At 44.1% G+C, this 27,116-nt stretch overlaps 1 protein-coding gene across 2 annotated transcripts in view; it reads left to right on the top strand.

Moving 5' to 3' along the window:
* Positions 1 to 1,561: 1,561 nt before the first annotated feature.
* The window catches only part of LOC307203635 (opioid-binding protein/cell adhesion molecule homolog), a 763,808-nt gene continuing 738,253 nt past the window's right edge, over positions 1,562 to 27,116 (top strand). Inside the window, exons 1-2 of one of the 2 annotated variants that reach the window (XM_079954586.1) lie at positions 1,562 to 1,577; positions 1,810 to 1,929. In XM_079954586.1, coding sequence (XP_079810712.1) covers positions 1,869 to 1,929 — 61 coding nt within the window. In that variant the 5' untranslated portion in view covers positions 1,562 to 1,577; positions 1,810 to 1,868. Of the gene's footprint in view, positions 1,578 to 1,809; positions 1,930 to 27,116 lie in introns of those variants that run through there. The other variant, XM_079954584.1, reaches the window with a different exon arrangement.

The raw sequence follows: 27,116 nt of genomic DNA, 5'->3' as shown, positions 1-27,116 counted from the left end.
TTGGTCACTCTGTGGATGCATTACAGGATAATTTTTCAACACTGCATTATATTCTAGATGTACTATAACAAATTAAGGAAATTCCTATTTTGCCCACTAGGTTATGCCTCATATAATTTAAGAAATGGAAGTCAGTTCTTGCAGATATCTGTATGCAGTTCTTCTTGAATATGGCAATGTGAAACAGTACATGAACATAAGTGATGTACCTCATATTTTTAATAGCTATTATTGAGTATTTTAGTATCTAAGGAAAACACTTGTACCACTGCTGCCTTACACATGCATGAACACAATAGCCTAGCTCAGACACAATGATTTCAGTCTGACAAGCCATGGTTTATTGGACCAAGAACAATACTTGTTCTTGTCTGCTGTGATTACTTGCCCCACTCTTTCTCCCCTCCCCTCACATGACCACCTTCAAGGAACATGCTATGTTAAAAAATATTTCCTTTGACTACTGACTGAATTTCAGTTTATTATTAGGGCTTCTCCACAAGTGATAGTTTCCCAGTATGGATGTCACCAGAAACTGTGGTTTAACAGCAAAGTGTCTTGCTCAGCATGCTAGGGTCTTTCTGATACCCAGGGTGTTCAGCTGCTATGTTCAACGAGTACATAATATGTTTCTGTGTACACAATATTTAGGCTGTACAAATCAGCAGGTGTATACTCTTTCACACAAACCCTTGTACATGTGTAGAGATGGCTCGTGCTTTTGTTCAGTGTAACATGTGAAGTAGCCTATGGAGTAGCTAATACAGTTCAGTGTTGAGCAAAACAAATCATCTAAAAGGGGCTGCTTCTGCCTACGGAAAATGTAAAAGAGACGGAGACCGTCTGTAGGCAGCTATTAACAGTCCTTTGCTACCCTTAATATATCTGCTGGTTATACGTACTGTATGTTTCTCCAGCCATCTGATATATGCTTGTTCACCACTTGGGTACAGCTCCCTGGATTTCTCCTTTCTCCTCCGTGGGATTTATGCACTCCCAACGCTGATGCTTGCAAAACACTCCATTCAATTGTATATTTGACTGAGTCGCTGGTGGCAAGATGGAAAGCTGGTCAAATAGTGGGCAACTGGCACACAGTCTGCATCCTAACATGCCTGGCAGATTGTCAGCGGCAGCATCAGCATCAACAAGTTGCATTTCCCTCTGTGGCATCTAACTGCAAGGAGCATCCCCAAACCCCTCTGCCTGCCTGCCTGCCTGTGTGCGAGAGAGAGTGAGAGGGAAGGAGGGTGGGTGGCAGGAAGGAGCTCAGAGCTACAGGGAGAAATAAACAAACATCCAATCCATGGCACTGACAAGAGTCTGCTTCCTTTCTCCCTTTCAAAGCCGCTGACCCAAGACCTCAGCCTGGCCAAAGGCTCTGTGTCCCCCGACACACTTCCCTCTCTCTCCCCGTGCCCTGCATTTGGGTATATCTGGAAGTAGGGGAGGGCACAGTAAGGGGCACCAAAGGGAGCAGTTGCCAGTGCCGTTTAACTCCCCACAGTGTCAAAAAGCTGCAGAAGAGCCAGAGAATGTCACTCAGGAGACCAGAACCAATGAATGCCTGGTAGGAGGTCTGTTCTCTCTCCCCCCCACCCCCGTACAGACTGGTAGTGCTGGTTCTGGGGCTTCTTCTGCTAGCGTGTTATGTACAGGGTGGAAAAAGAGAGGGGGAGAGAGAGAGGGAGGGAGGGGAGTGGGGGAAAAAAATCAGAGACACTGACTGCCTGTCCCCATCTCTCTTTCTCTCTCTCTCTCCAACTCGCGCTCCCTCCCTCTGCAAACATTGGATTTAAACCTACTCAGAATTCAGCACGGAGGAGAGCAGCCAGCCAAGCCGCTCCGACTATTGCAGCTCCCCCAAGATGTATCATCCCGCCTGCTGGATCGTCTTCACGGCCACAACTGCCCTGTTCTTCATCCCAGGTATGCCACAAGGAGGGACGGTGGCAGGGGAATCCCTCTCGCTCCCGTATATCTCTAGGCAAGAAGATGGACCAGACGAGGAGGGTTGAAGAGGTGGGGTGGGGTGGGGGACGCGTTTTGCATGCCACAGCGATACAGACCTGATGATTTCGCCCAGATGTGCACATTATGATTATGATTAGTTAGGGGTGTCCCCCCCCGTCACAGCACTAATGTGCCACGATTTGGGGTGTGCATGTAGAGGAGGTGATTGGGCTCAGAACTGGCGCTTAGTCCTTCAGGGATCCTGCCACTGTTTCCTCCCAGAGGGATGCTGTGCCGGCATCGGACAGCAGCTGCTCCTGCGTTGTGAATAGGAGATGGTACTTTCCCTGGGATTTGCATTATCTGCTCACAATGTTTGTGTGTGTGCTTGTGCTTGCGTGCAATGGCTTTTTGGAGAAGTCTTTTACTCCCAACCCCAATCTTCTCCTCATCCTCTTTCTTCTCCATCTCCTCTGGGCATCTTTCTTAGCAAATTGAGTGTGTGTGTGTGGGGGGGGGGGTGGATGGTGATGATGGAGATGGTTTGGGAGTGCTTTCCCTCCCAGGTTCAGCACTCGTACCTCATTTCCACGTAAAGAAGTCCACTGCCCTTCTCTTGTTTTCAGATAGCAAAGCCCACTGGCTTTTATACAGTGATGGTGGTAGGAGTGAGGTTTCTTCTGCATCCCCCAAACTGACCAATGCACACGCACACACACCAGCTGCTACTTGTTTGGGCATCAGCTACAGATGCTGCAGTGTTGGAAGCCAGACCAGGTGTTCTTGAGTTTTCTTATCCAGAAGGCATCATTGTCGCCTGCCACCATCACAGCGTTTACTGAAGACTTTAGGATCCCTCGGCTGCCTCTTGCTGCAAACCCCGGTCTGAATAGGTTTATTGTAATTCAAGCTCTAACTGGCTCTGGGCAGGAGCTCCGCAGACAGGCACTTAGTGTGGGGAGCTGAATACGCATCTGAACATCTGTCCCAATATAAAATAGAAGAGCAGGGTGGGAGGGATGGGGACCGATAGAGAAGGAGTTGTGCCTTGTATGTGTTGCTGAGCTGTTGGAATTGCCAGAGTTCTGAACATGCAATGCCCTCGGAAACAGCTTCAGCAGACTGTTACTCTGAAATATACACATATTTGAAATGCACAGCAGGCGTTTGTGTTGCACTGGGTGTTACAAGAGCATAGGCACAAATTATATACCATATCAGTATTTTTGCAAACAGACTTTTTAGCACAAGCCTGACGGTAGTTTTCACTGTGGTGGGAGGCGGATGTGAGCCACAGCTAGGCTTGCATGGATTTACTATCCATGTGCATCACAGTTTCCATCAGAGGCTGGTTTGTGTAAAAACTTTATCCACATTCCAAGACCCCACAAGCTTTGGATGTAGGTGTGCAGGCGAAGAGCACAGGGACAGGCATGTGTGTTGTATTCTGTATAGTGCATTCTCATGCCAATGGTTTGAGGAAATGCATTTGCACTTAAATTACAGAGGGGTGGGTGGGATGTTTGGGTGGGCAGAGGGACAAAAGGCACAGAGCTCTCCACCTTCCAGTGCAAAGGCCACCTTCTACTCTTCAGTTTGGCCATGGTATACAGAAGTGGCTCTTGAATTCTAACCAGTGTGCATAATTCATCATGAGGTTGCAATTTGGTTTCAGTTTTGTGATAAACTACATTCTTCTCTGACATCTTGATAATGAACAACAAATAGAATGCTATTTCCAAAAAAGTCACACTGAGGACACCATATCTGGGTAATGTCAGAGTATGAAAGGTGAATGGGGAATTTTTTTTTTTAAATGAGAGCACATATTTCTTCTTGAGAAATTCAGTTTTAGGACAGTTGAGAAGTTTTTTTTTTTTAAAGTCTTTTTATTTTAACAGCTTCAGATGTGATATGGGGAGGGAGGGGGCTTTATTAGCCTTGAGTGCAGAACTGAAGTCTCCTGGTTTCAGACTCCTTGAAGGGGATGTGAGATTAATGGAGCTCTAGCTACCTCTGAAACAGCATTTCCTACATGACATTTGTACACTGACCAATTTGCACCTCAGCACTTGAGATTCAACAACTCTCCTAAGCTGCATGTTGACCAATGTTTACTATCCAGGGTTGATTCAGTGCAGCACCTGGGAGACCATGAGAAAGAGCTGATGTAGTGTAAAAGCTGATATAAGCATGAGCTATGAAACTGGAAAGTGATTGGGTCAAATTGCCATGAATTCACTAGTTGGCCTTAGGCAAGCTGTGATACCTCAGCCCTCCCTTCTGCAATATTGCTCCACGGATTACATTACTCTATTAACACACGTGAAGCTCTTTGGATACTTTCAAGCTAGTATTTCAAGTGAAGTGTTGTTGTGATCTTAGCTGGTGAATGTAAACTTGTGAATTTAGATTTATCCGCAGGTCTCTTCATTAGCAGGGGAGCTGAATCTTAGAATATCTGGATTATCATTTTGTAGGCTCTTTCTATGCATCACTAAAAAAAAAAAAAAAGCTCCAGGGGTAGGATATGAATTGTTGAGCAAGCGTATTCACTGTCCCCACAGCTGACACAACTGTGGGGAAGGGCCATAGCTCAGTGGTAGACCATTGCTTTGCATGTGGGAGGTCCCAGTTTCAATTCCTGGCATCTCCAAGTGAGGCTTGGAAAAGTCCCTGCCTAAAACCCTGGAGAGCAACTGCCAATCAGTGTAAACTATGCTGAGTGAGATGGACCAATGGTCTGACTCAGGCAGCTTCTCGTGCTACTATGATCCTAACTCGTTTTGCATGTGATATTCCCACTAGATGCTCAGAGGTGGGTCCTTCTGGAGATCAGTTCCTGCCCACTCCCCACCATATTTTGGGGGGCCCCTTAGATACTGAACTGTTTTGTAGGAGGGATTCAGTTGCATATTAGCAAACTTAAGACTCTGGCACCCTTGTACAACAACAAAACCAGCCTTTTTGTGGTAAGGAAAGCAATAGGGAAAATGCAGAGTAAAAAAGAAACGATGGAAGAGGTGCCATGAAACCTCCACTTGTTGAGAAATCGGCATGAATACTTAATAAATTCAATGCTCAGTAAACAGCATACATTGTATAACATCCATGTAAACAAACCAGAATGAAAAAAAGGGGATGTTGTGTAAGTTTTCTGCAAACAAATGAGGATGAACAAGTTATTTAGATATCCTCTTAATCATACCTAGATGTTTGTTTGAGATGAATGAAACAATGAAAAAAAGAGGCTTTTAAGATGTTGATTGGGGTGAAGGGAAACTGGAAGGTTCATGTGGAAAATACAATTGCCAAGTCATTATTAGCCTTAATGGCTTCACTGTGGTCCCTCCCTCTGATTTCTTGGTTTTTAATTATCTTCCTTTTCAGTTTGGATGGCGCTTTTAGTCTTCTTACTTCCCAATAGGACCCCATATATTTTCTCCCTGCCAATTTACTTTTTGCCGAGTCTGAAGACCTGAAAGGTTAATGTAATAATGAAACCCTGACCTTGTCTGGTCACAGGAAGACTCTTCCTCCACAGCTTTGTGAAGGCAGAGAGGTTTCCATCTTGGAATAATTTGAAGCTAATGCTTTCCTCCCTGGAGAGACTTTCGGAGAAAGAGGACTGCATGCAGCCAATGGTTTTCCAGACAGAATCTCTGTGCTGATGAGAAGGGCTGTGGATGTTTTAACTGAGTTAAAGAGCAGCAGTAGAATTGGGAAGGTTCAGTTCATGTAGACTCCAGTTAAGGCAGAGACAAAGAACCTGTAGCCTTACAGTTCTTTGGAGTCCAACTTGATAAGAATTGTAGTTCAGCAACATCTGGAGAGCCACAAGAGAACATCTGGAGAGCCATCTGGAGAATCCTGTGTACCACCTTGAGTTCCCTGAAGAAAAAGGTGAGATATAAATGCAAGCAGCAGCAGCAGCACAAAATGAAACAGCAACAAATTTGATAGGTCTCTGCTTCAAGGTGCATTCAATCCAAATGTCAAAAGGAGGGAAATGAATGAAGATAGCAAGGTAGCAAGAAGAAAAATGTGAGGACATGAAGATCAGCCCATATAATCACAGAATTGTAGAGTTGGAAGAGACCCCAAAGGTCATCTAGTCTAGCCCCCTGCAACGTAGAATGTAACCGTTTTCTTCTGAAGCCAATGGCATTGCTTCTCATCCCCAAATATGCCCCCCTGAACCTACTGGAAGGCTGTCTAGAAAAATAATACGCCTTGGCCTCTAGGCAGGTGACTGTGTTCCCTGTTAAACTTGGCTCAGTGCAAGGATCTTGGTCAGAAACAAGTCTATAGATCTGAAAGTCTATAAGCTGTGAAGATTGCCTTGTTTGCAGAACTGTATTTGAACCTGTATTCCAAAGGCTTAAAGGAACCGAGAGGGAAAGAGCTCATCCATGTTGATTGTATCTTCTGTTGCTAAGATATGACACCAGAAACGGATCTGCTATTTCTGTGCATGTGTTGCTAGCTTCTCCATGCCCAAACCTTTGTTCCAAAAAGAGTTTAACCTGTCCCTTTTCTGGGAGCTTGAGTAGAGTTCTGCTGCCTTAGTGATTCCCTCTTTTTTGGGCCCCAAAAGTTTTCATTAGTTTCTTGTCTTGCTCCACAAGTTTTGCATTGCCTCTAAATGATATCTTTTTCTTGTCTTCTTTCCCCCACTTCTCTGTCTCCCCCCCCCCCCCGCGCAATTCTGTCCCCTCCTCTAAATGGGGAGGGCATTTTTGCCACACTCTCTTCCCCTTGGAATAAGAGGAGATATAGTTTCTCTCAAAGGGAGGTATGTGGATCTTCATGTTGGTCATATAGGGCGGGGGGGGAAATGGCAGCCCAGCTATTTAAACTGGCTCCATCCCTCATTCTTCATTCTTCTTCTGGTAATGCCCACACGCTTGGCCTTGGCAATGTGGGCTCTGCTAGTCACCCTTCTGGAGGGTACTGAGTAGGAATTTGAGGGGAGACATTGCTGGGTTTGGGGGTCTTCTCTTTTTTGCCTATTTTTCACTGTTAGATGTTGCCCATGTGACTGGAGAATCTGGCTAAGTGGAATTTCGCCACGGCAGGTGAGAGGACATAAGAAATTATTGAGGGCTTGGCCTAGCAGGGGCATCAAGGTGAATGTTAGCCAATGTGGCCTCAGTAAGCATGTCAGGTTCTTACACCCAAGGTGCATGCAGCAAGGTGGAGGACAATTTTCTTTTAAAACCAAACCCTCGCTGTGTGACCACAACATGCAGCTGGAAGTTTGCTCAGGAAACGGGAGTGATTATATCCTCCCATTTATTGCAACCCACCTGCCCAAATGTGTTTAATTGGGTTAATTAGTTCAATTTCATTGATTTGCAGATTCTCTCCTTGTTTTATTTTAATAAATGTAATCTGTTCACCCATATTATAGTTTGTATTGAGTCTTCTTTCTGGTGTGATGGCAAGGAATTCATTGCGTGCTACTCCCAGATCCCAGTACAAGCAGTTGTGCATGGATAGGATACTCAAGAAAGGATACTTGGTGTCACTTGGAATATTGTCAAGAGAATCAAGTGGTAGAGGCAGAAGACTAAAGAAGATAGAAGGCTTGTGTGTGTGTGTGTGTGTGTGTGTGTGTGTGTGAGAGAGAGAGAGAGAGAGAGAGAGAGAGAGAGTCCTGATTTGCACATCTCTTTAAACCAAAATAAAACTAAGCTGTGGTTTAAATGTGAGCACAGTGCATTCCAGCATGCTGATGAAATGACTTGGCTCCTCCTCTTGCTTCTACTAACCTGCTTGGGAAATAAGCCATGGTCTATTACGCCTAAACCTGGGCTTCTACTTGGCTTCTCTACAAACAAGCATTAACCACATTTTGTGGTTACCGCCGATGTTTTGTTTAGGATGGAAACCAACCATGAGTCTGAGGATGGATCTAGGCATGGCAAAGGAACAATTCAGTTAAATGTGTTGTAAACTCATACAGGGAAATCTGGTAGGGAAATACAGGACTCCACAGCGCTATCTAGTGTCACAGTGTTATATCACATACAGAACACATATAAAATGCCTTTTCTTTACCAATCTAGCTGAGTCTTGAATTGGGACATAACACTAAGCCAGACCATGGCATGGTTCCTTGCAGTGTGCAAGAGCGAGATAAGAGAGAAGGTCCCACAATTTCTGCAGTTTACACTAGCACACTGTACATTCACATTTTAACCATGGTGTGGTTTAACTATGGTTACTTTAAACTGATACGCAAACTGAGCCTATATGTGAGATTTCTCTCTCTCTGTGTGTGTATACACACACAGTATATATATATATATATATATATATATATATATATATATATATATATATATATATATTACACACACACACCTGTGGCTTGTAATCTTGAAAGTCATTTGATTGGCCCTTAGGAAGAGTGATCAGCTGGAGCCCAATAGCAGTAGGTAGGATGGCCAGTTTGGCATTGTCAAGAAAGAGGATTTGTACCACCGAGAAAGATGATTAAAAGGAGAGAAATCAGCATAAAATTTACAAATGGTACCTGATACGCATAAGTGCAAATTTAGAAATAATGAGTATAATTTAAATAGAAATACATCTCAGCTTAGTGGGGGAGGCACCAGATGACTTTCATTCCCATTCAGTCTGCTGACCAGTTGCCAGTACCAGCTCTCTCTTACCTTTAAACCAGTTGGGCAGCTCTGGAACGGAGGACACCTTCACACAGAGGTCTGTATTCTGGCAGTTATTCAAAATAGAGAACTGTACTCTGTAAAGCAGGAAGCACAGCCACTCTAGTGGTGGGGAACAGGAGGAATTACTTGCCTCCTGATTGTTAGGCAGGAGCAGGACTTGCAAAGGGTCCTGTCCCCATCACTTGACCAGGGTGTGGGCAATTTTAGGCCCAAGCCTCACAGCGGAAGGCCTGTGGCTCAGTGGGAGAGCATTTGTTTTGCATGCAAATGTCCCCGGTTCAATTTTATGCCAATGGGCCTTTGAAGCTGTTTAATTAGCCAGTCACTGTGATGCACATTTGAATTGTTTTTAAATTGAATTTTAAATTGAATTGTTTTTGAATTTAATTGTGTGTGTGTACAGACACACTGCTGTACACCACCTTGAATTTTTTTGATATGGCATTGTAGACATACTTGTACAAAGGGATATAAATGAATCCCTGGCACCTCCAGGTAGGGCTGCGAGTATTCCTATCTGAAACCCTGGATAACTGCTGCCTGTCAGTGTAGACAATACTGAGCTAAATTAATCGATTGACTTATTGGGTACAAGACAGCTTCCTCTGCACAACACAAGCCTGAGAATAAATCTTAGCCAAAAGGCCGAGAAGTGATAAGCCTGAGAATAAATCACTGGTATCCTCCTCCCTCTGGTTCTGCCACAGGGGAGGAAGGGGGTGCACCTTTAATTTGTGATGACATTCAAACAAGCACACCTTTCCATCTGTGTAACCTGAAATGGGCGCAGCCCAGGAGAAACTTTGGTTGATTGCATAAAGTGGTCTTTAGGGAATTGTTAAATGGTTTTGATGGAGCACAGTCCCTAAAGGGAGATGGAGGCAGTCCCTAAAGTAGATGTGGAGGATCCAAAAGGGTTCAGCACTTTGTAGGTCAAAGCCAGCCTTGAATCCTGTGAGAATCCAGCCTGTGCCTTTCAAGAGGATTTCTGCTTCGTCTTCAGTGTCTAGGGGCATGTGTGCTCCTGGAACAAACAGAAGGGAATGCCCCCAGCTGTCACTGTGGCAGTATTCTTGGTTGGTGCAGTGACAACCGTAGCCTATGGATTTGCTACAATGCTCACCTGCCTCGGCGGGATTAATTAGTTGTTTGCGAGACTCTTTGAAGATGCAAAGTGCTAAGGCTGATCTTCAACTTTGATTTCTGTCTCCTGATTTTTGAATAATTCTTCTGAGTAGGGCAGGTCCCCTGAGTTTCCTCGCTTGTCACCTCCTCCTCTGCTAAGATGCCAGCTCCTTCCCCACCCCAAAGTATCTTCAAGGATATGCATAAGTATCTGCATGCAGATAGGTGTCATGCTCCCTGTTTGTTTGCTTAGTTTGTGCCATGAGGAAGTGCATCCAAGTGTACGCCACTCTCTTCCTTCATGCTTGCTAACTCCACATTGGCTGCCACGTGGAGGGCATTTTTTGAGGGCAGAGGAACAGGCTCCATTGCAGGATTTCTTTCCCATTTCTGCCAGCTGCATATGTCAGAGCTCCATAGTGATGCTTCTGTGCCATCCAGAATGCAGAGGCTGGAGCATGTAGATTATGCAACTTTGCACTGCCGTTGGTTCCCCCAGCTGTGCTCCTAGCCTAATCAGGGTCATTCAGCATGACACCACTTAAAGCCCTGGGTAGGCTCTCTCACCATGAAATACTGCTTTGTTCTGTGCTCACAGACAAGTACGCTATGTGTGGGGATCTGAGATCAAATGTCAGTTCCTCCAGGACATTTTGCTCTCTTCCAACTTGCTTTCAGCATGTGACGACTGGCCAAGTTGGGTTGGGAGTTTGGCAACTCCCCAGCGGCAAGCACAGATGAAAGGACATCCTGGGGACCTTGCATGATGAACCAGACTCATGCCACAACTCACAATTGAAGCAAAGCGAGGGGGCACAGATATCCCTTACTGACATCTAACATTGGGTGGGCTTATTGTTAATTTGTAGTTTAATGGGTACATGGTGCATCCTGATGGTTACTGTTTTCAGGTGGGATTCAGTCACATACCAACAAATTCAGGTTGCACAATTAAAATTGTTTTTGTGCTCTTGCCCAACAAATCTGCTCCTCTCCTCAAAGCTAGGACTTTTTTTTTTTGCAATAAGGAAAGTGCACCAAAATCTTGAAAATAACAGTTGTTTGAGGCAACATTGTACAACATCCCCGCCAACAAATAGGAATGAATGCTCTGTCCACAGCTGTAGTCATCTAACCCTCCCAATGAAGTGTGTGCAAAATAATCAGAATGATTGCTCGATATTAAGCAGGTCACCTGGAAGTGACCCTGGCCACTTGTCTTCACGCTGGTTCACATGTGCATGTACACCTGTGCTATCACTGGCAGTTGCTTGCTAAGTCTAGGGTCATCTATTAGAAATGCTATCTCATTTAAAAGCAATGCATTTTGGAGTTGACACTGGATGATGCAAAAATGATTGATATGTGATGACTCACAAGGGGCATACTTAGAGGTTGGCCAGGTTGGCTCCTGCCAAGGGTACAGGCCACCCCACCCGCCACAAAAATCGCACCACTCCACTGTGGCTTGGAGTGGCTAAGAGCCTGCTTGCCTTCTCCCCAGGAGGCCATGCTCTGGGTCATGTAGGAAGTCACTGGCAGAGAATGAAAGGCGATGAAAAGCAAACTTGTTGAGTTTCTGGTTCATGGTCTGGTGGTGGTGAGGAATGCCAATACATCTCCTTGCCAAGGGTGCAAAGGCGGCTAGGTACGCCTCTGATGCCTCTTGCATGCATACACATCTTTGTTTGCAATAAATAAACACTGGAAGCCGCTTTGAATGATTAGGTATTTGTCCATCTAGCTAGTGTAGTCTAATATCACCAGCACTGGCTCTCTAGGGTCTCAGGAAGAAATGTTTCCTGCCCCTTTTATCTGAAGATGCCAGGGGTTGAACCTAGGACCTTGCTGGATGCTGTAGCGAGCAGCTAGCTCTCACATACAACATCAACACTGAGGTCTGGATGGGAAGTTGACAGTTAAATGGCTAAGTAAGCAGCAGAGCAGCCTTTGTATTTAATAAAGCTGTGACCCTCGTTCAACCCATATTGTTGCCTTGTATCTTCATTCCAGATATGGGAGCAATGCACCATTAACTGAAAATGTCGTCTCTTGAGAAATACTCAGCAGAGCTTTCTGTTACAGCCAATTTTGCTAAATCATTGGGACTCATTTTGCAGAAGACCATAGCTTTCAGCTATGTCAAACCTTTTCAGTTATGCCATCCTTGCTAGTTAATTAATATGGCAAAGTGATATTAATCCGGGTCCACACTCCACAGAGCTATCATCTCTTATCCACTGCTGGGCACTAGAGTGACAGGAAGTTGCCACTGATTAGACATAAGCCCATAGAGAAGTACCCGGAGCACATTTGTTCCACTTTAGTGTGATTTCAGGACAGGCAAGAGGGTCTTAAAGGGATTTTCCATGCTCTCTTAAAAGTCTAAGGAAAGCAGTTCATCAGATACGGTGGGCATCAATCCTCCATCTGTCAGAAACTGCAAAACAAACATATCTTGGCAACTCTTGATGTTGAGACAACAGACTGGCAACTCTTCTATTACAGCTTGCAGCTCAGCCAGTAAAAGGTATTAGCCAGCAATAAATGTTATGAGTCCAGCTGCCCTTGCATACATGTGTGAGTCATCTGTGGCATGTTGGTGGTTTAAGTTGATCATTTGGGTTTATATTGCTCTTTGCAAGGTCTGGTGGTCAGCTGATGATTGGGGCTAGGAAAGTGTGCAAAAGCAGGTCACCTGACATCCATTGTAACATTGGGTGCTTGGCAGGTGGGCATCCCCACCTACCTATCAAACTTGGCCTGCAGTGTTGGGGGTAAGAATCTGGCCCACCAGCCAGATTCTATTACTGACTCAGCCCTGACCTAAGAGAACTATCTTTATAAAGCTTCCCTGGTGACTTGGATGTGATTCTTTGTCTTTATTGATGGGTATGAGGATAGCCAATGGGTCTCAAACCCTCAGTGAGTTAGGGACTTACCCTGCATGTAAAGACAGGCTTCGGTGGATTGAGTGGATGAGACCAATAGTCGGTCCAATAGTCAAGAAGGCAGTTTATGCATATTCTGTACAGGGAATTGAAGGGCAGATGGGACTTGTCAACCTGGGAAGGCAGAACATCTAGGAGAAGAAAAGCTCTGGTGCTAAACATCCCCTGCCTTGTGGGATATCTTTGGGAGAAGAAAAGGTTAAGGAGTAAACCCTGCACAAATCTGCAGTAGAGTCCCTGAGGTGGTTGGATGTCACCTTGTACATGTCCTTCTGGCAACTCCTACTGTCAAGTTGGTGCCAAATGTATTTTCCTTTGGACCGCATCAGCGAGGCCAAGAAGGGGGTTTAGTCATGTGGACAACCAAAGACCACCATACACACTGCCCAGGCTTGCATCCCAGGAAGTCACTTTGGTGTTGCAAATACAATTGTTTGACTTCATCCCTGGAAGCACAGTCCATTGTCTCTTGAGGCACCCTTGGGTGGCTAGTACCCTAAGGAAGCTTGACTAAAAAGGTTGCTTACCCAACTACTTCTCACAACCTTTTGTGGAGAGGAACTATCGGAAGGCAGCTTTCTTTATGTTTGGTGGCTTCACCTCATCTGCATCTGCCACATGTGATGATGGAAAGCCATCTGGTGCTGTCTTAGCACATCTCTGAGTGAATAAATAAAGAAAAGCACAGATCAGATACAGGGCAGATCTAGTACTTGGAAACTGAGACCATTTTAAGGTAGACAGCAGGATAATGTCCCCCTAGGTCTCACCTTAAACATTAAGATTTCTTCACTATGAGATAGTTCACTGCATTTCAGGAAGTTTCTCTTACTGTGGGTCCTTGTATGTTTCGATAAAACTGTGGGCCTTCATTAAATCCATGCACGACTTAGGTCTTCATTTCAGGATGTGTGGATTATATGTTTGCTGCTTTGCCAAGAGGATGTTGGAAATGTAGCCCTTGTTGAGTTTGCCATAGCTTTCCTCTCCTTTGGATAACTTGCACCACCCACCCGTTACTGAAGTGCAGGAGTGCATGCAGGCAACAGCACAACAGGAATTTTTGATGCACTCCTATTTATCACCACAGCAAGATTATTTCACAGTGACCATTTTGAAACCTTTGAGGCTTTCAAGGGATCTGCTTGCAAATCATGCTTACCTAAATGACTTCCCAGCATTCTCAGTAAACTTGGACCTTTGCAATATTTTAGTCTTTTCTTTCTGACCCAAGAAGACCACTCTTGTACTCATGATTTTGTGGATGTCATGATGCATGCAATGGTATGCAAAAAAGGTAAAAAAATAATAGTGTTTAGCCTTGAAACAAGCCAAACAATAAAACAAGATTTAATATGAACAAGAGTGAAGCGCATTTACACAAAAAGACCTGGGGCCTTTAATTACAGCAAACAATCGCTCCTGTTGAATGAATTGATGTGGTGGTGCAAGCCTCACTTGTCCTCCTTGCGAATATCCAGAGTGGATTGCAGAATTCATTGTGCAGCTCCAGGACCACAACTTGCTCTTCGCAGAGCAGAATGAAGCCACTCCTGGCTCTGTTTATTCTTCATTTGAGAGCTGAGCAAGAAATAAAGAAGCATAAAGATTTCCAAGCTCAGGATACTTGGAGTACCCACAAATGTCTGACTGCTGGAAGCTGGAAGTGAATCATTAAGAATGAATTGGTTGCTCCATGACTTGACTCCCCTATTCAATGCACTAAACTTTCTTTGCCATTCTTTGGAGTGGTTTTAGAGAGATTGCAAGGACAGGTGAGTGAGCAACTTCCAGAAAAACACTTTGTGAGCTGGAATATTGCAGCTAATTTGAATAGTTAGGTGACTAATATAATTAGCATTTCATGTTCAAGAACATGGTGGATGTCAGGTTCATGCTGAATTTCTTACCTTATATATTTATGCATTTATTCTACAGTGTCTTATTCTGAAATGTGGGAGGAACAAAGTCTGTCAGCTCATGGCAAAACCCTGCTAATATGGATACAGAAATCACAAGAAAATAGAGGGTTAATTTCAGGTTTCTCTTTTGCTTGCACTCTTGCATCTGAAAAGTCCCTTCTGTCCCCAGAAGGACTAGAAGAGGGAAGATTTGGTTCCTTCATATTGTCTCAATTTTGAGTGCTAAACATGCTGATTCACCATGCCTGAAACCTCTACATTTGGAGATATTCTAAGTGGAACAGCAGAAAAGTGGCTTAGGAGAGACAAACTTTGTTGAGAAAAGATGCTGTAACTGTGGGTTTATGCAGACCAGGTGACTAATATTTTCTGAACACAGGCATGTTTATTTATGGCTGCATTCACGTGGCCATCTATTCCATTTCCCTTACTGTAAACTTGCACATTGTATTTGAGCTTCCACACAGCATAAAAGCTACTTCCAGAAAACTAATGGAATATAGTGCACGTTTATTGCTCCATGTTTCTTTTTTTAAAAAAAATAATTTTTATTAACCGGCCAATCAAATCAAATTAAATCACATCACATAAATTCCGAATTACAAAGCCAAATTTTAAATTTTGTTGGGGGGACCCATATTTCAAGATCTGAAGGGGGATTCTGATCATCTTCTTGCTACTGTGTTAATGTCCAAATCAGTCCAAACAGAGTTCATAATTCTATCCAGTCTTATCTTGCTGTTTCCACATCACATCTTGTTCATATATTTTCTCTTTTTTCTTTATGATCTCTTCTGATAGTCTCCTTAAGCCGATAAACACCAATAATAATCCTGTGTGAATTTTTCCGTTTTTCCAATCCTCAAATCGAGATGGTTTCCATATATCATCGCCTTCGTAGATAACATCGCTCTTTCCATCATTAATCTCGCAAAATTGTCGCTCTTAAGTCCCACTGAGGAGTTTCACCCACAATATAAAAACAGCTCTATTTCTCTATTTCTCCTCTCAGACTTAAGTCCTCCGACAGAACTTCCCAATATGGCGACAGCATTTTTAACTGTGTCATTCCAAAGCTCTTATACATTCCACGCTCTTCTTAAAACATGCTTTGGTTCGAAAGTTTATCTCCACACAGCCTTAAATCCACAGCCTAAGACATTAAAACGACATTTCTGACTCGTGAGGGGAGGGGATTCTTGTTTAATCACATAAGGAAAGAAAGGAAAGTTTTTTCCCCTCCCCCATCAGTCATTTGCCATACCGAGTCTTGGCGTATCTTCTCATGATTTCTCTTGTTCCTCCGACTCATTTTGTTCTCATCTGTTAGCAGTCTTTACTCCCCCTCCTTCCTCGAAATATGTGCATTCCTTCATCCAAATTGTTTCTTTTGAAGTTCTTGCAGCTAGTGGCGCGGATCAGGGACGGCATCCAGGGGCACCGGAATCCCACAGGAGGGCTTTGTGCCTAGAGCCCCCATCCCCACAAATTCAGGGGTGGTATAGGGCACAGCAGGCAAGGCAGTCCCCCCCACCACCCTGGGGGGGTAGGGAGGCTAATTACTCCCATCATAGCCTCCAAATTACCTTGTGTGGGTCGGAGAGATGTTATTGTCAGCCATCTTCCGATGCGCCCCCTAGTGGCCCCCTATTGCTCCATGCTTCATGAATTATGTCCACGTGCCATGATTCCAGAAATAATCATTTGCTGCCTCCTTGACTTGGAAGATTGTGGGAATTTTGCAAGAACTTGTCTCCCTCCTCTAACCTTTTCTCTCCACTGCCTTTCCCTTAAGTGCCTGGTCTTCTTCATCCATAAGCCTGATAGCAAAGGGCTCCCTCCCTGCCTGTCCTTTTAACTGATGTGAGCTGCTTTGGGAGACAACCATTGTCTAAGAAGCAGTACAAAAATACAGCAAATAAATTTGGAAAAAAAAAGTTAATCCCAACCAAGTTCCATTGACAGATGTGGCAGTTTGTCAACACTAATTGGTACTATACGGTGGAGAGGGTATGTCACTGTTTTTCCTATCACACATCCCATATCTTATAATTGTAACAAAATATTTAACTGCATATTCCCTTATTTTATTTGACATGCTCACCTGGCTCATAGATCCATGCCATGGCAGTGCACAAGTTGCTGCTGTAGACGACCCAAATAAACTATGGTGAGCAAGAGTTGATGTAAGCCCAGGTGGTTCTTTGCAGTGCTTTTTTTCTTTAAAAATAATGTTTAGGGGCACTCTCATTTTCCTGCTCATATTGAAATACTGCCCCTCAATGAAGCCAAACTTAGATTCACAAAATGTTTAGGAGTATGCGTCCCCATGTGTCCCCCCCCCCAAAAAAAAAGGACTGGTTCTGTGAGAGCAAATTCTGTGTAGCAGAGCAGGGCTGGTGGTGGATATATTTTCTACCTAGCAAGAAAGTCGGGTTTGTTGCTGCTTTTGGCCTCAGTGGCTGCAGAAGACAGGCAGAGAGAGAACCACTGACATTTTCACCCCCCAAAATTGCTGGAGTATCTGTTTATTTTTGCAGAGGGAAATAAAATGAGCCTTTTGTGTTGGGTATTTGATAATGAGATCTGAGTGGAAGCTGACATAGTGAGGAGGGAAAATGGGACCCTGGTAGGAATGGTGGGGGGAGAGGAATTTGATTCCATTTGCATTCAAAGGTGGAGCTATCAAATCAACACTTTCAGAAACAACACATGAACCAAAACACAGCTATCCTTAGAAATCCACACTCCTCTAAATTTTGCAATGCAGTTCTCCAGCCAAACAATGTTTAGAGAGCATAGGAGCAAATGTGCATAAAAATGAATAGATTAGTGAAAGCAACATAAAAAAATCTATTGGGGGAGTTAATCGCAAAAAATGTGTATGCTGGGAGACATACATATTAAAATGCTGTGTCAAATTGCTGCAAAAAGTGGGGAGCCAAATTTAAGACTTGAAAAAGAGAAACTGAGAGAACCAAAGTGGACAGACCCTTCCATCCCTAGACACTGGGGTATCCCTCCCTCCGTGGCTTCCATGAAACGTTCTCCTGTTGCCCACCTGCCAGCCGGTTCTGTCTTCTCTCTTGGCTGTTTACTTCTGCCTTTTGTTTCTCTTACTTGTTGCTATGCATGCAGCGTATAGTAGGAACTCCTGTGAATATAGGCCAGGCTTTGATTGTTCAGCAAGCTGGAAGGTGATGATTATAATATTTGACAGGAGAGAAGGGAGGGCAGAGAACTCTTCACGCTTTCAGATCTGCTTTGTCATAAGAAAGATCTTGTAAAGGGTCTTCGAAGGATGACTTTCTCCCTCCATGCAAATCATGTCTGAGTATTAAAGTCAACGATTTTCTTCTAAAGAAGCGCCGCATGAGGTTCACCGGTTTGTTATCACACCTTGTTCTGGTGTCCTTGTGCAACGTGTATGCTAATTCTTTGGTTCGTTGGGTCAGTTTATTAAAACAGAACTCCCCATTTTGCCCAGAGAGGGTGCTCTTAGAAAGATAGCAAGTGAACGTTGTCCTGTGCTTCTGACCTGTCTACACTACAAGTTTCAAAGAGGTGTCAGGCCTGTTTAAGTGTTGTGGTTCTCAAATGAGGATCCCTTTTCTAAAGGGTTGTAGGGATCTCTGGTGCAGCTGTAGAAGCTATGATAGTTGAAAAGCAGCACATGGAAAATGCATTTCAACCTGATTCAAATTCTTATTTGTAGCTATATCATCGATGTCAGAGCTAAATAATTTATTGTGGTATTTGGATGCCATGAAGTTTGGTGCTTGTGTCTCACCACAAGCATATAATAGTTTTCTTTTTTTGACCACCAGATTGTTACAGTTGGCAATAAGCATTTGAGTCTGACCCATTAGGAGCATTACAGCAGGCTAAGAAGGTGACATTATTGATCAGTAGGTGGCACCCTGAAGCCACATCATTTATAGCTGTGGCAAAGGCATCATGGTCCAATTCTTCCCTTCCTCTCTGTTTTATTGCTTTGCCTTCAGCTAAAGAGAGTTAACTCTTTTTCACCTTCAGCATCACTTGTTTTATCTTCAGTTGATGAGCTATGGTGCCTAGAAGTTACAGGGCACTGTCAAGGTGAAGTCTTCAAAATAAATCTCAAGGATCTTGTGTTGGCTAGTCTAGGTTCAAAAATTCCACTGCAGTCACATCCATCCATGGCTCTGGAGAACTTGCCATTTTGAAGCCTCAAGCCTTCATCTGTTAATGGGTATCTCAGCCATCCAAGGATTGTGATAACCCTTTTATTTATCAATGGCTCATTTGGCTTGTTTACTGCCATATCAAAAACTTTGCTTTTATGAGAGGTAATGTCGGAGTTGAGAGACTAAACCGTGAAGCAGGAAGTCCCTTTTGCAATGCTTTCATCTGCCAAGAACTGATTATGTAGCCTTATAGTGCAATCCGAAGTGGAGTTGAGTGTATGTGAGAGTGGCAAATAGAATGCCATTTCCAAAATCCTGCTCATTTACCTGCATTGTCTAATTTCCACTTGATCTTCCATGTTTATTTATTACTTATTTATTTCACAAAACTAATATACCGCTTGATTGTAGAAAAAACCTCAGTGTTTAATATATACTTCAGTGCAATGGCTTCTGGTGGGGCTAATGACATTTTGCCTCCATGGTGGTACATCTGGATTTGGTTGAAGAAATGTCAAAGCAATGAGACCACAGCAAATTTAGTATTACCACAAAAGCCACCTGAGTCAACGAACCCCTATGGTTGCCAGTCCATGTCCCCTGTTATATTGTGGCTTTCAGGGCCAGGTGATGCAGTCTGGCAAATTGTGCCCCTCCTTCTTTGAGGGGAAGCAGGGACTTAGCTCACCAATAAAACATTATGAGGATAAAAGGCAAGGGCTGTCAGGGCTAGAACCTTTTGAATGAGCAAACTTGACATAATTAATCAGATGTCAGAACCTTGAAGCAAAGAAAGCTTTGATAGGCAGGAAAAGCTGTCAGATGCATAGTTCTTCTCCTTGTGGCATTTTTCTATCTGTCTTAGTCCATCCATCCACCTAGATTTTCTGCATCCTATCAGCATAGGGCCAGCATCACACATGTATAGAAGACCTTCCAGTCCAATATCTGAACACAGTTCTATCAGCTTTTTCTGAAATGATTATGCACTTGTGCTCTCTCTTGTGCTCTCTCTCTCTCTCTCTCTCTCTCTCTCTCTCTCTCACACACACACACACACACACACACACACAGAGCGCAAGAGAGAGAAGACATAGCAAAAAGGAAATATGGTATTGGGCCAACACTTGTTCTAGTATCTACATCATTCTTCATCGTAGCTGAAAAGTTAGTAGACTGGAAAGGTGACAGATGCTCATCAAGAGAGCATACAAATTTGGTTTAGGGGAGGAAATAATGTGTGACTCTTAATGATCTAGACTCTGTTTAATCAGTCAGTAGCCTTTTTAATGAAAGCAAGCCCTAGGAACTAGTTGTGCTACCAAATTTCATATAAAATGAAACTATGAGATGAATCTACAGCTTCCCACTTGAGTAAAACATCTGAAGAATTTTGAGGAGAGTTAAAAGGAGTTGGCAAAGAGTAGCATCATCTCCCCAGATGTATTTTGCTCATCTATATTCAGAAGATATTTTGTGGACTGATTGATTGCACTTACATCTCATCAATTTCATAATCCCGGGACAGGTTACACACAACAGTAAAATGAAAAATGGAATCTAAATAATTAAAGTATGACAAAAAAAATAAAACAAAGCAACAGATTCACAGCAGGCAATCTACAACTCCACATCAGATTAAACCGTAGTTAAAACTCCAGCAAGCAGCCTTCTCATGTTGAGACTGTAAATTCAGGCCTTGATCCAAGGAGTCCACTAATATGACTGCATGAGCTTCAGCTTGCACCCTGATGCTTATGTCATTCTTAGGCTGAGTTTTAGAAAGCTGCTGTTGGGAAAACCACATTAAAAACACTGCTGTGTTTGAAGATCTTCTCCTAATTTTTCTGTATGTGGATCAATGGTGAACCTATTTTGTGTCTTGGTGTAGAGATGTGGCTGGGTTATGATAAATACACCACAAATTCTGGAACTTGCCTACTAACTGTATCTACTTTGTTGGTGAAATAGAGGCACATTGTCTGGGAAATTAAAAGTTTTAAAGGGTAAAAATTGGGGTTGGGAGAACAGAGGCAGTGTTCAACCTTCTGACCACGTTGTAATGGAATCCCCTAGACTGCAGATTCTGAAATGGACCATTGATGTGCTCCAGGTCATGATGTGCCTAGATCAGATGAGGTGAATCCAGTTTGCAATCTGAGTAAGGTTGATTCCTTCTCTAGCACTCACACACTTACATAATCCAGAGCTTAACAATGTCAACAAAAATAGGTTCTGAGGTGGTGCTCTGATACATAATGAGATATGTGGTTCCTGCTAGAATCTGTAAGTTTCCTTGAGACTTCTATTTGGCTGCTGCTGGGGACAGAGTGCTGGATGAGATTATAAAGGTAAAGGTAAAGGTACCCCTGCCCGTACGGGCCAGTCTTGACAGACTCTGGGGTTGTGCGCCCATCTCACTTAAGAGGCCAGGGGCCAGCGCTGTCCGGAGACACTTCCGGGTCACGTGGCCAGCGTGACATCGCTGCTCTGGCGAGCCAGAGCCGCACACGGAAACGCCGTTTACCTTCCCGCTGGTAAGCGGTCCCTATTTATCTACTTGCACCCGGAGGTGCTTTCGAACTGCTAGGTTGGCAGGCGCTGGGACCGAGCAGCGGGAGCGCACCCCGCCGCAGGGATTCGAACCGCCGACCTTTCGATCGGCAAGCCCTAGGCGCTGAGGCTTTAACCCACAGCGCCACCTGCGTCCCCGGATGAGATTATATCTTTGCCTTATTCATCAAAGGCAGTCATATGGCACCACTGGGCATCCCTTTTATTGTGCTTTTAGGATTATTTGTTCACATTATGGTATCAGGGGTGTTACATGTGATCAAACTTTCAACAATGTTTGCACCTTCAAATGTTTGGAGATGGGCATAATGCTTCATTTCCATTCAGTGCATGTCTCTCAGTTTTGCCTGCTAAAATCCTGTTACCTTTCATAGCACAAATGCTCCGGGGATATTTTGTCCAGCTTTTTCTTGTGCTATAGTGCAAGAGTGCCCATCCAGATGACAATTTATTTATGCATTTAATCAATTTATATTCCACCTTCTTCTCCTAGGAGCTCAAGGTGGCAGACATGGTTTTCCCCTTCCTCATTTATTCCCTACAACAACCCTGTGAGGTAGTTTCGGCCAAGAGACAGTGACTGTCTTAAGGTTACCCAGTGAGATTCATGGTAAAGGGGGTATTTGGACCTTGATCTTCCAGGTCCTAGTCCAACACTCTAACCACTACTCTACACTGGTCCTTTGTACTTAGTGTGATAACATCAGGGAAGTATCACAGAACAACCAGTAAAGCAGAATAGTAAGTGGGTGGTCTAGTTTAAATCCACCACTAATGTATTATTATTGTATCAATGATGTGTTGTGTAATATACCTGCAAAACAAGACCAACCACTCTGAACAGGCTTGTATGTTTACATGCACCAATTTTCTATATACAGGCATGGTGTTGCTGTTTTTAATACAAGAAAACATTTGTAAAAAACAACATCCACAACTGTAGCTTTGGTCTGAAATGTTAACTGCTAGGACAGCACTCCTGCTAACGGTCAGGAATATTTACATAAGCCTTTCCCCTTCATTGGCTTTCCTTACCTGTGGCCTGAGTCAGAATCCCGGAAGACCTGTGGCTCATCTTCCTTTAGTTAAAAAAGAAGGGGTACATACGGAGGAGGAATTCTTAAAATGCCATCTCCATTCGGCCCCCCAGGCTCATGAGAACGTGCTTTCCAATTTAACGAAGTGAGCACATTTGTCCTCCTAATGCCTGCCGCGTTCCTCTTTGTGAGATGCCGTGTCCGCTGGCTGCTTAGAGGCTCGCTTGCTCAATTCCTTTGCCAGCCTTTCCCTCTAGTTGGGATACTTCATCTTTATAAAGTAGCAATAAGTGGACAGCATAATATATTTCACTTTTAATAAGGTGTTGCCAGTCGTGCACACACTCCACAGAGCAATTAGTGTCAAAGGCGTCTAAGCAATGGAGAGGAGCCATAATTTGACTGTTTACCGAGTTAGAGGATTTATGGGCAGAGGGAGCAGTGGCTGCAACTTGGCTGGAGAGAGGGGAGGTGCTGCAATCAGCATTAGAAGCACAGACCTCTTTAAGTTGCCTACGGAAAGGGAGAAGATTTCCAACCTCTCAGTTTCCATTGCAAACTTTCCTTGCTGTGCAGTGCCAAACCTGTCACACAGGGCAGAAGTCCCTGTATTCTTTCTTAATATTTCACCGGTTTCAATAACGGAAACCTAAGCAGTCAAACAACATTAGAAATTACCCAATATTACATACCCTCCAATACTTCTCCGGTGAAAAAAGGGATGTCCTAAAGGAAAAGGGAGAGGTTGCAGGATCAAATCAGAAACTGGGACAGCTGTAAATCCAGCACTGTCCCTGGAGAATAGGGACACTTGGAGGTTCTGCAATAACACACCCATTCTCCTATTTCACCCTGATAAAAAGAAAGGAGAGGAAACTGGAACAAGCTGCCATATATAGTAAGGGATAAGAAAGACAAAAGTGTGAGGACAGAACAGCAGTGGGAAATGGATGGCATGCAGGTATTCTTATTGTCTTCATCATCATTGTCTCTCAAGTCCACTTATGCTGCTGAAGCTCTGAACACAGCTTAACTGGTGACTGGGGGCGGCCGCCAAGACCATATAACACCGGTCTTGAAAGACCTACATTGGCTCCCAGTACGTTTCCGAGCACAATTCAAAGTGTTGGTGTTGACCTTTAAAGCCCTAAACGGCCTCGGTCCAGTATACCTGAAGGAGCGTCTCCACCCCCATCATTCTGCCCGGACGCTGAGGTCCAGCACCGAGGGCCTTCTGGCGGTTCCCTCATTGCGAGAAGCAAAGCTACAGGGAACCAGGCAGATGGCCTTCTCGGTAGTGGCGCCCGCCCTGTGGAACGCCCTTCCAGCAGATGTCAAAGCGATAAACAACTACCTGACATTCAGAAGACATCTTAAGGCAGCCATGTTCAGGGAAGTTTTTAACGTATGATATTTTACTGTATTTTTGGTTTCTATGGAAGCCGCCCAGAGTGGCTGGGGAGGCCCAGCCAGATGGGCGGGGTATAAATAATAAATTATTATTATTATTATTATTATTATTATATTATTATTAACACTGGGGAGGCTGTCAATGACTGCTAGTCATGGTGGCTATGTTCCACCTCCACTGTTGGAGGCAGCATGCCTTTGAATACCAGCTGCTGGGAATCAGAGGTGGAGAAGGTGCTGTTGAACTCAAGTCTTGTTTTTGGGCTTCCCATAGGTGTCTGGTAAACCACAAAGTGCTCAACTAGATGGGTCACTGACTGATCAAGCAGGGCATATCTTATTTTCTTAACACACATAAGCTCTCTTCACAAGTGTAAGGACCCTGAGCTTGTTCAGAGACTAAAACTGTAACAACAGCAATAAAACAAGAACAACACAGATTATAGAAGAGCATGGCTAAAATATTTTAAAAGATGAACCAGCATACCTAAAGAAAAACTTCCCACAGAGAGCCTTGCTGAATGAAAACACATTGAAAATACTTTCACAAGTATTGTGAAATACAGAGAGGGGCTTTATTGGAACTTCCCAGGGATGGAGTTGTCTTGTGAATACGTTTTCTTGTTTGAAAAGAAAATATGCCTGGACTTTGATGCAAAAGATTAGGATCAGCATCAGTAATATGAATGGTTGGGCACCTGTCAAGTCCGATGCCCAATTTTGGGTGGCTGGGGGAGGCATTGACTTGAGCCTTCTTCCAAATGTTCCCTCCTCTTCACCATCACAATGTGTTTATTCATGTGCCTCTTGCTCTGGCCCAGACAATGGCAGTGCTGAGAAGGACCAATAGTTGCCACAGCTGGCTTGCTCATTGGTGCTCTGCCTGGAAGCACACAAAGTTGTAGCAATGATATGGAAAAGGGGGATAATGGCAGCTAGTGATAAGGGCAATGAGGAGGTTGACTTATTGACAAAGAGTGTGGGTGGACGTGGAGGATATCTTGCCCAAGACCCTTCCCAAACCCGAAGCCAGTGCTAAGAAAGGTACCTTGAAGGAACTCAAAAACATCTCTTTTCAGTAACACTTTTTCTGCCAGTATCTCTTCCATTCTCCCCTTTTCCCCCCCAATTCCTTTAGTCAAAGCACAAGGGCCCTTATGGTTCATTCCAAGACTGTTGGAATGTCCTGTTTTCATCAGTGGCCCATCCAGATGACTCCCAGAAGCTTACAATCATAGTATCAAGAGAACAGTCTTCCCCCTTATTTGCCATCACCATCTGTTATTCTGAGCTATGTTGCCTCTGGGTGCCTTCAGATTGTCAGTATTTTGTAGGAGTGATTCATAGCAAAGAATTTAGCCTTGCACAATTACAGTGGATTGAATAACTCTGTTGCCCTAACTGAAGAAACCCACTTAAAAAAATAATTTGACTTACTGCTGTTAGGAAAGTAATGGGGAAATGCATTGAAAAGTGTGAAATGAATTAATGGTTAACTGGGGGGAAAGTATAAATACCCTGTAAACCAATCAAGATGGGTGCTCATAGCTGTATAACCTCCCAGCAAAAAAAGAAGGATGAATGCTCAGTAAAGACCAGATATAATCTAACCCCTGCATAAACTTTGTGCAGGCAAAGCAAGATGTAAAGGTAAAGGTAAAGGTACCCCTGCCCGTACGGGCCAGTCTTGACAGACTCTGGGGTTGTGCGCCCATCTCACTTAAGAGGCCAGAGGCCAGCGCTGTCCGGAGACACTTCCGGGTCACGTGGCCAGCGTGACATCGCTGCTCTGGCAAGCCAGAGCCGCACACGGAAACGCCGTTTACCTTCCCGCTGGTAAGCGGTCCCTATTTATCTACTTGCACCCGGAGGTGCTTTCGAACTGCTAGGTTGGCAGGCGCTGGGACCGAGCAGCGGGAGCGCACCCCGCCGCAGGGATTCGAACCGCCAACCTTTCGATCGGCAAGTCCTAGGCGCTGAGGCTTTAACCCACAGCGCCACCTGCGTCCCAAGATGAATGCCCAATAAATAGGTTTTCAGCAGGAGACATGTGAACATGAAGGATCTGTTTAGCTGTCATGACGAATAGCCTTTATGGTTTTGCCTGACTCCTTTGTCAAAGCTATCTAAGCTAGTATCCATTGCCATACCCTGCAGCGGTGAATTCCACAGGCTACCAGTGATGCATTGTTGGAACATAGTACTTCCTTTTGAAAGGAGGTTCTCTTTGAAAGGAGATTCAATAAAAGTTCCAGTTTCTGGATATGTCCTCTGAATTGGAAGCCTTCCATTTTCACACCTCTATAATTGGTGCTATCTGTTAAGAGAAACTCTGAAACGCCAACCTGCTGGGGTCAGGTGGAGATGAATTGAATTAAAAAGAGTTGAAATTGGTTCGAGACAGGCAGAGGGCCATGCAGGCTGCTACTCATTCTCTCTCCACCGGGGTCCTGATAAGCAGAGATGGCTGTGGCATCTCAGCCTCGCTGGCGGAGGTCTGCCATTGGTCCATCCACACCTTAATCTCCCCATTGAGGAGACACCTTTTCAATTGGAAATGAGGAAATGAAGCCCAGTGGCTGGTCCTTTTATCTGGTCAGCGGGGTGGGAGATGGAGACCATGGTGTCTCGGCTGGGCCTTGAGCAGCTGTCGCTGGAGTGACCTTGTGGTGCTCAGACAGCATGAGGAAATGATACTTTTAATAAGAGTGAAGCTGTGAGACAAGCTGACACAAACAGGGGAGATTTAACGAGTCGGATGATGAGGCCACCTCAGCCGTAGTCCATGTGGTAAAATGAAATCCTTTTGGACTCTGCTGCAAAAGCCAAAGTGTTGGCATGTGGATTTAAAATGCCTCAATTCAAATTCTTCTCCATTAAGCCTATGTCAATTTTGCAGAAAGCGAGAGGAGAGAGAAGGGGCTTAGACTTCCTTATCCACTTTGTTCTTACTCTGGGATAGCTATACAGACCTGGAGTCAAATTGACTCCAGGTTTATCTTGGCGTAAGTGAGATCAGCATCGGGGTCCGTATTCAGCACTTAAGCAAATGCCAGGCACTGGGATATTTCTATGTATTTATTGCAGGGTTGAAAAGGAAGCTTTAAAGTCTTCCTTAGGGATGGATGAATTTGTCTATTTCCACTTGTGTCCACCCATAAATCTGTTCCATCCTTTCCCCATGTTAATTTGTGTGTGTGTCTTTTAAAAAACAAAAACAGAAAATCAGCACTGAAAAAGGACATTTAAAACCACATCTTTTAAAAACATTTTCTGACAGACA

Source organism: Podarcis cretensis, assembly GCF_951804945.1.
Source record: "Podarcis cretensis genome assembly, chromosome: 15".
Lineage (NCBI taxonomy): Eukaryota > Metazoa > Chordata > Lepidosauria > Squamata > Lacertidae > Podarcis > Podarcis cretensis.
The sequence above is the reverse complement of the archived record's forward strand: the minus strand, read 5'-3'. Positions and strand labels throughout refer to the sequence as shown.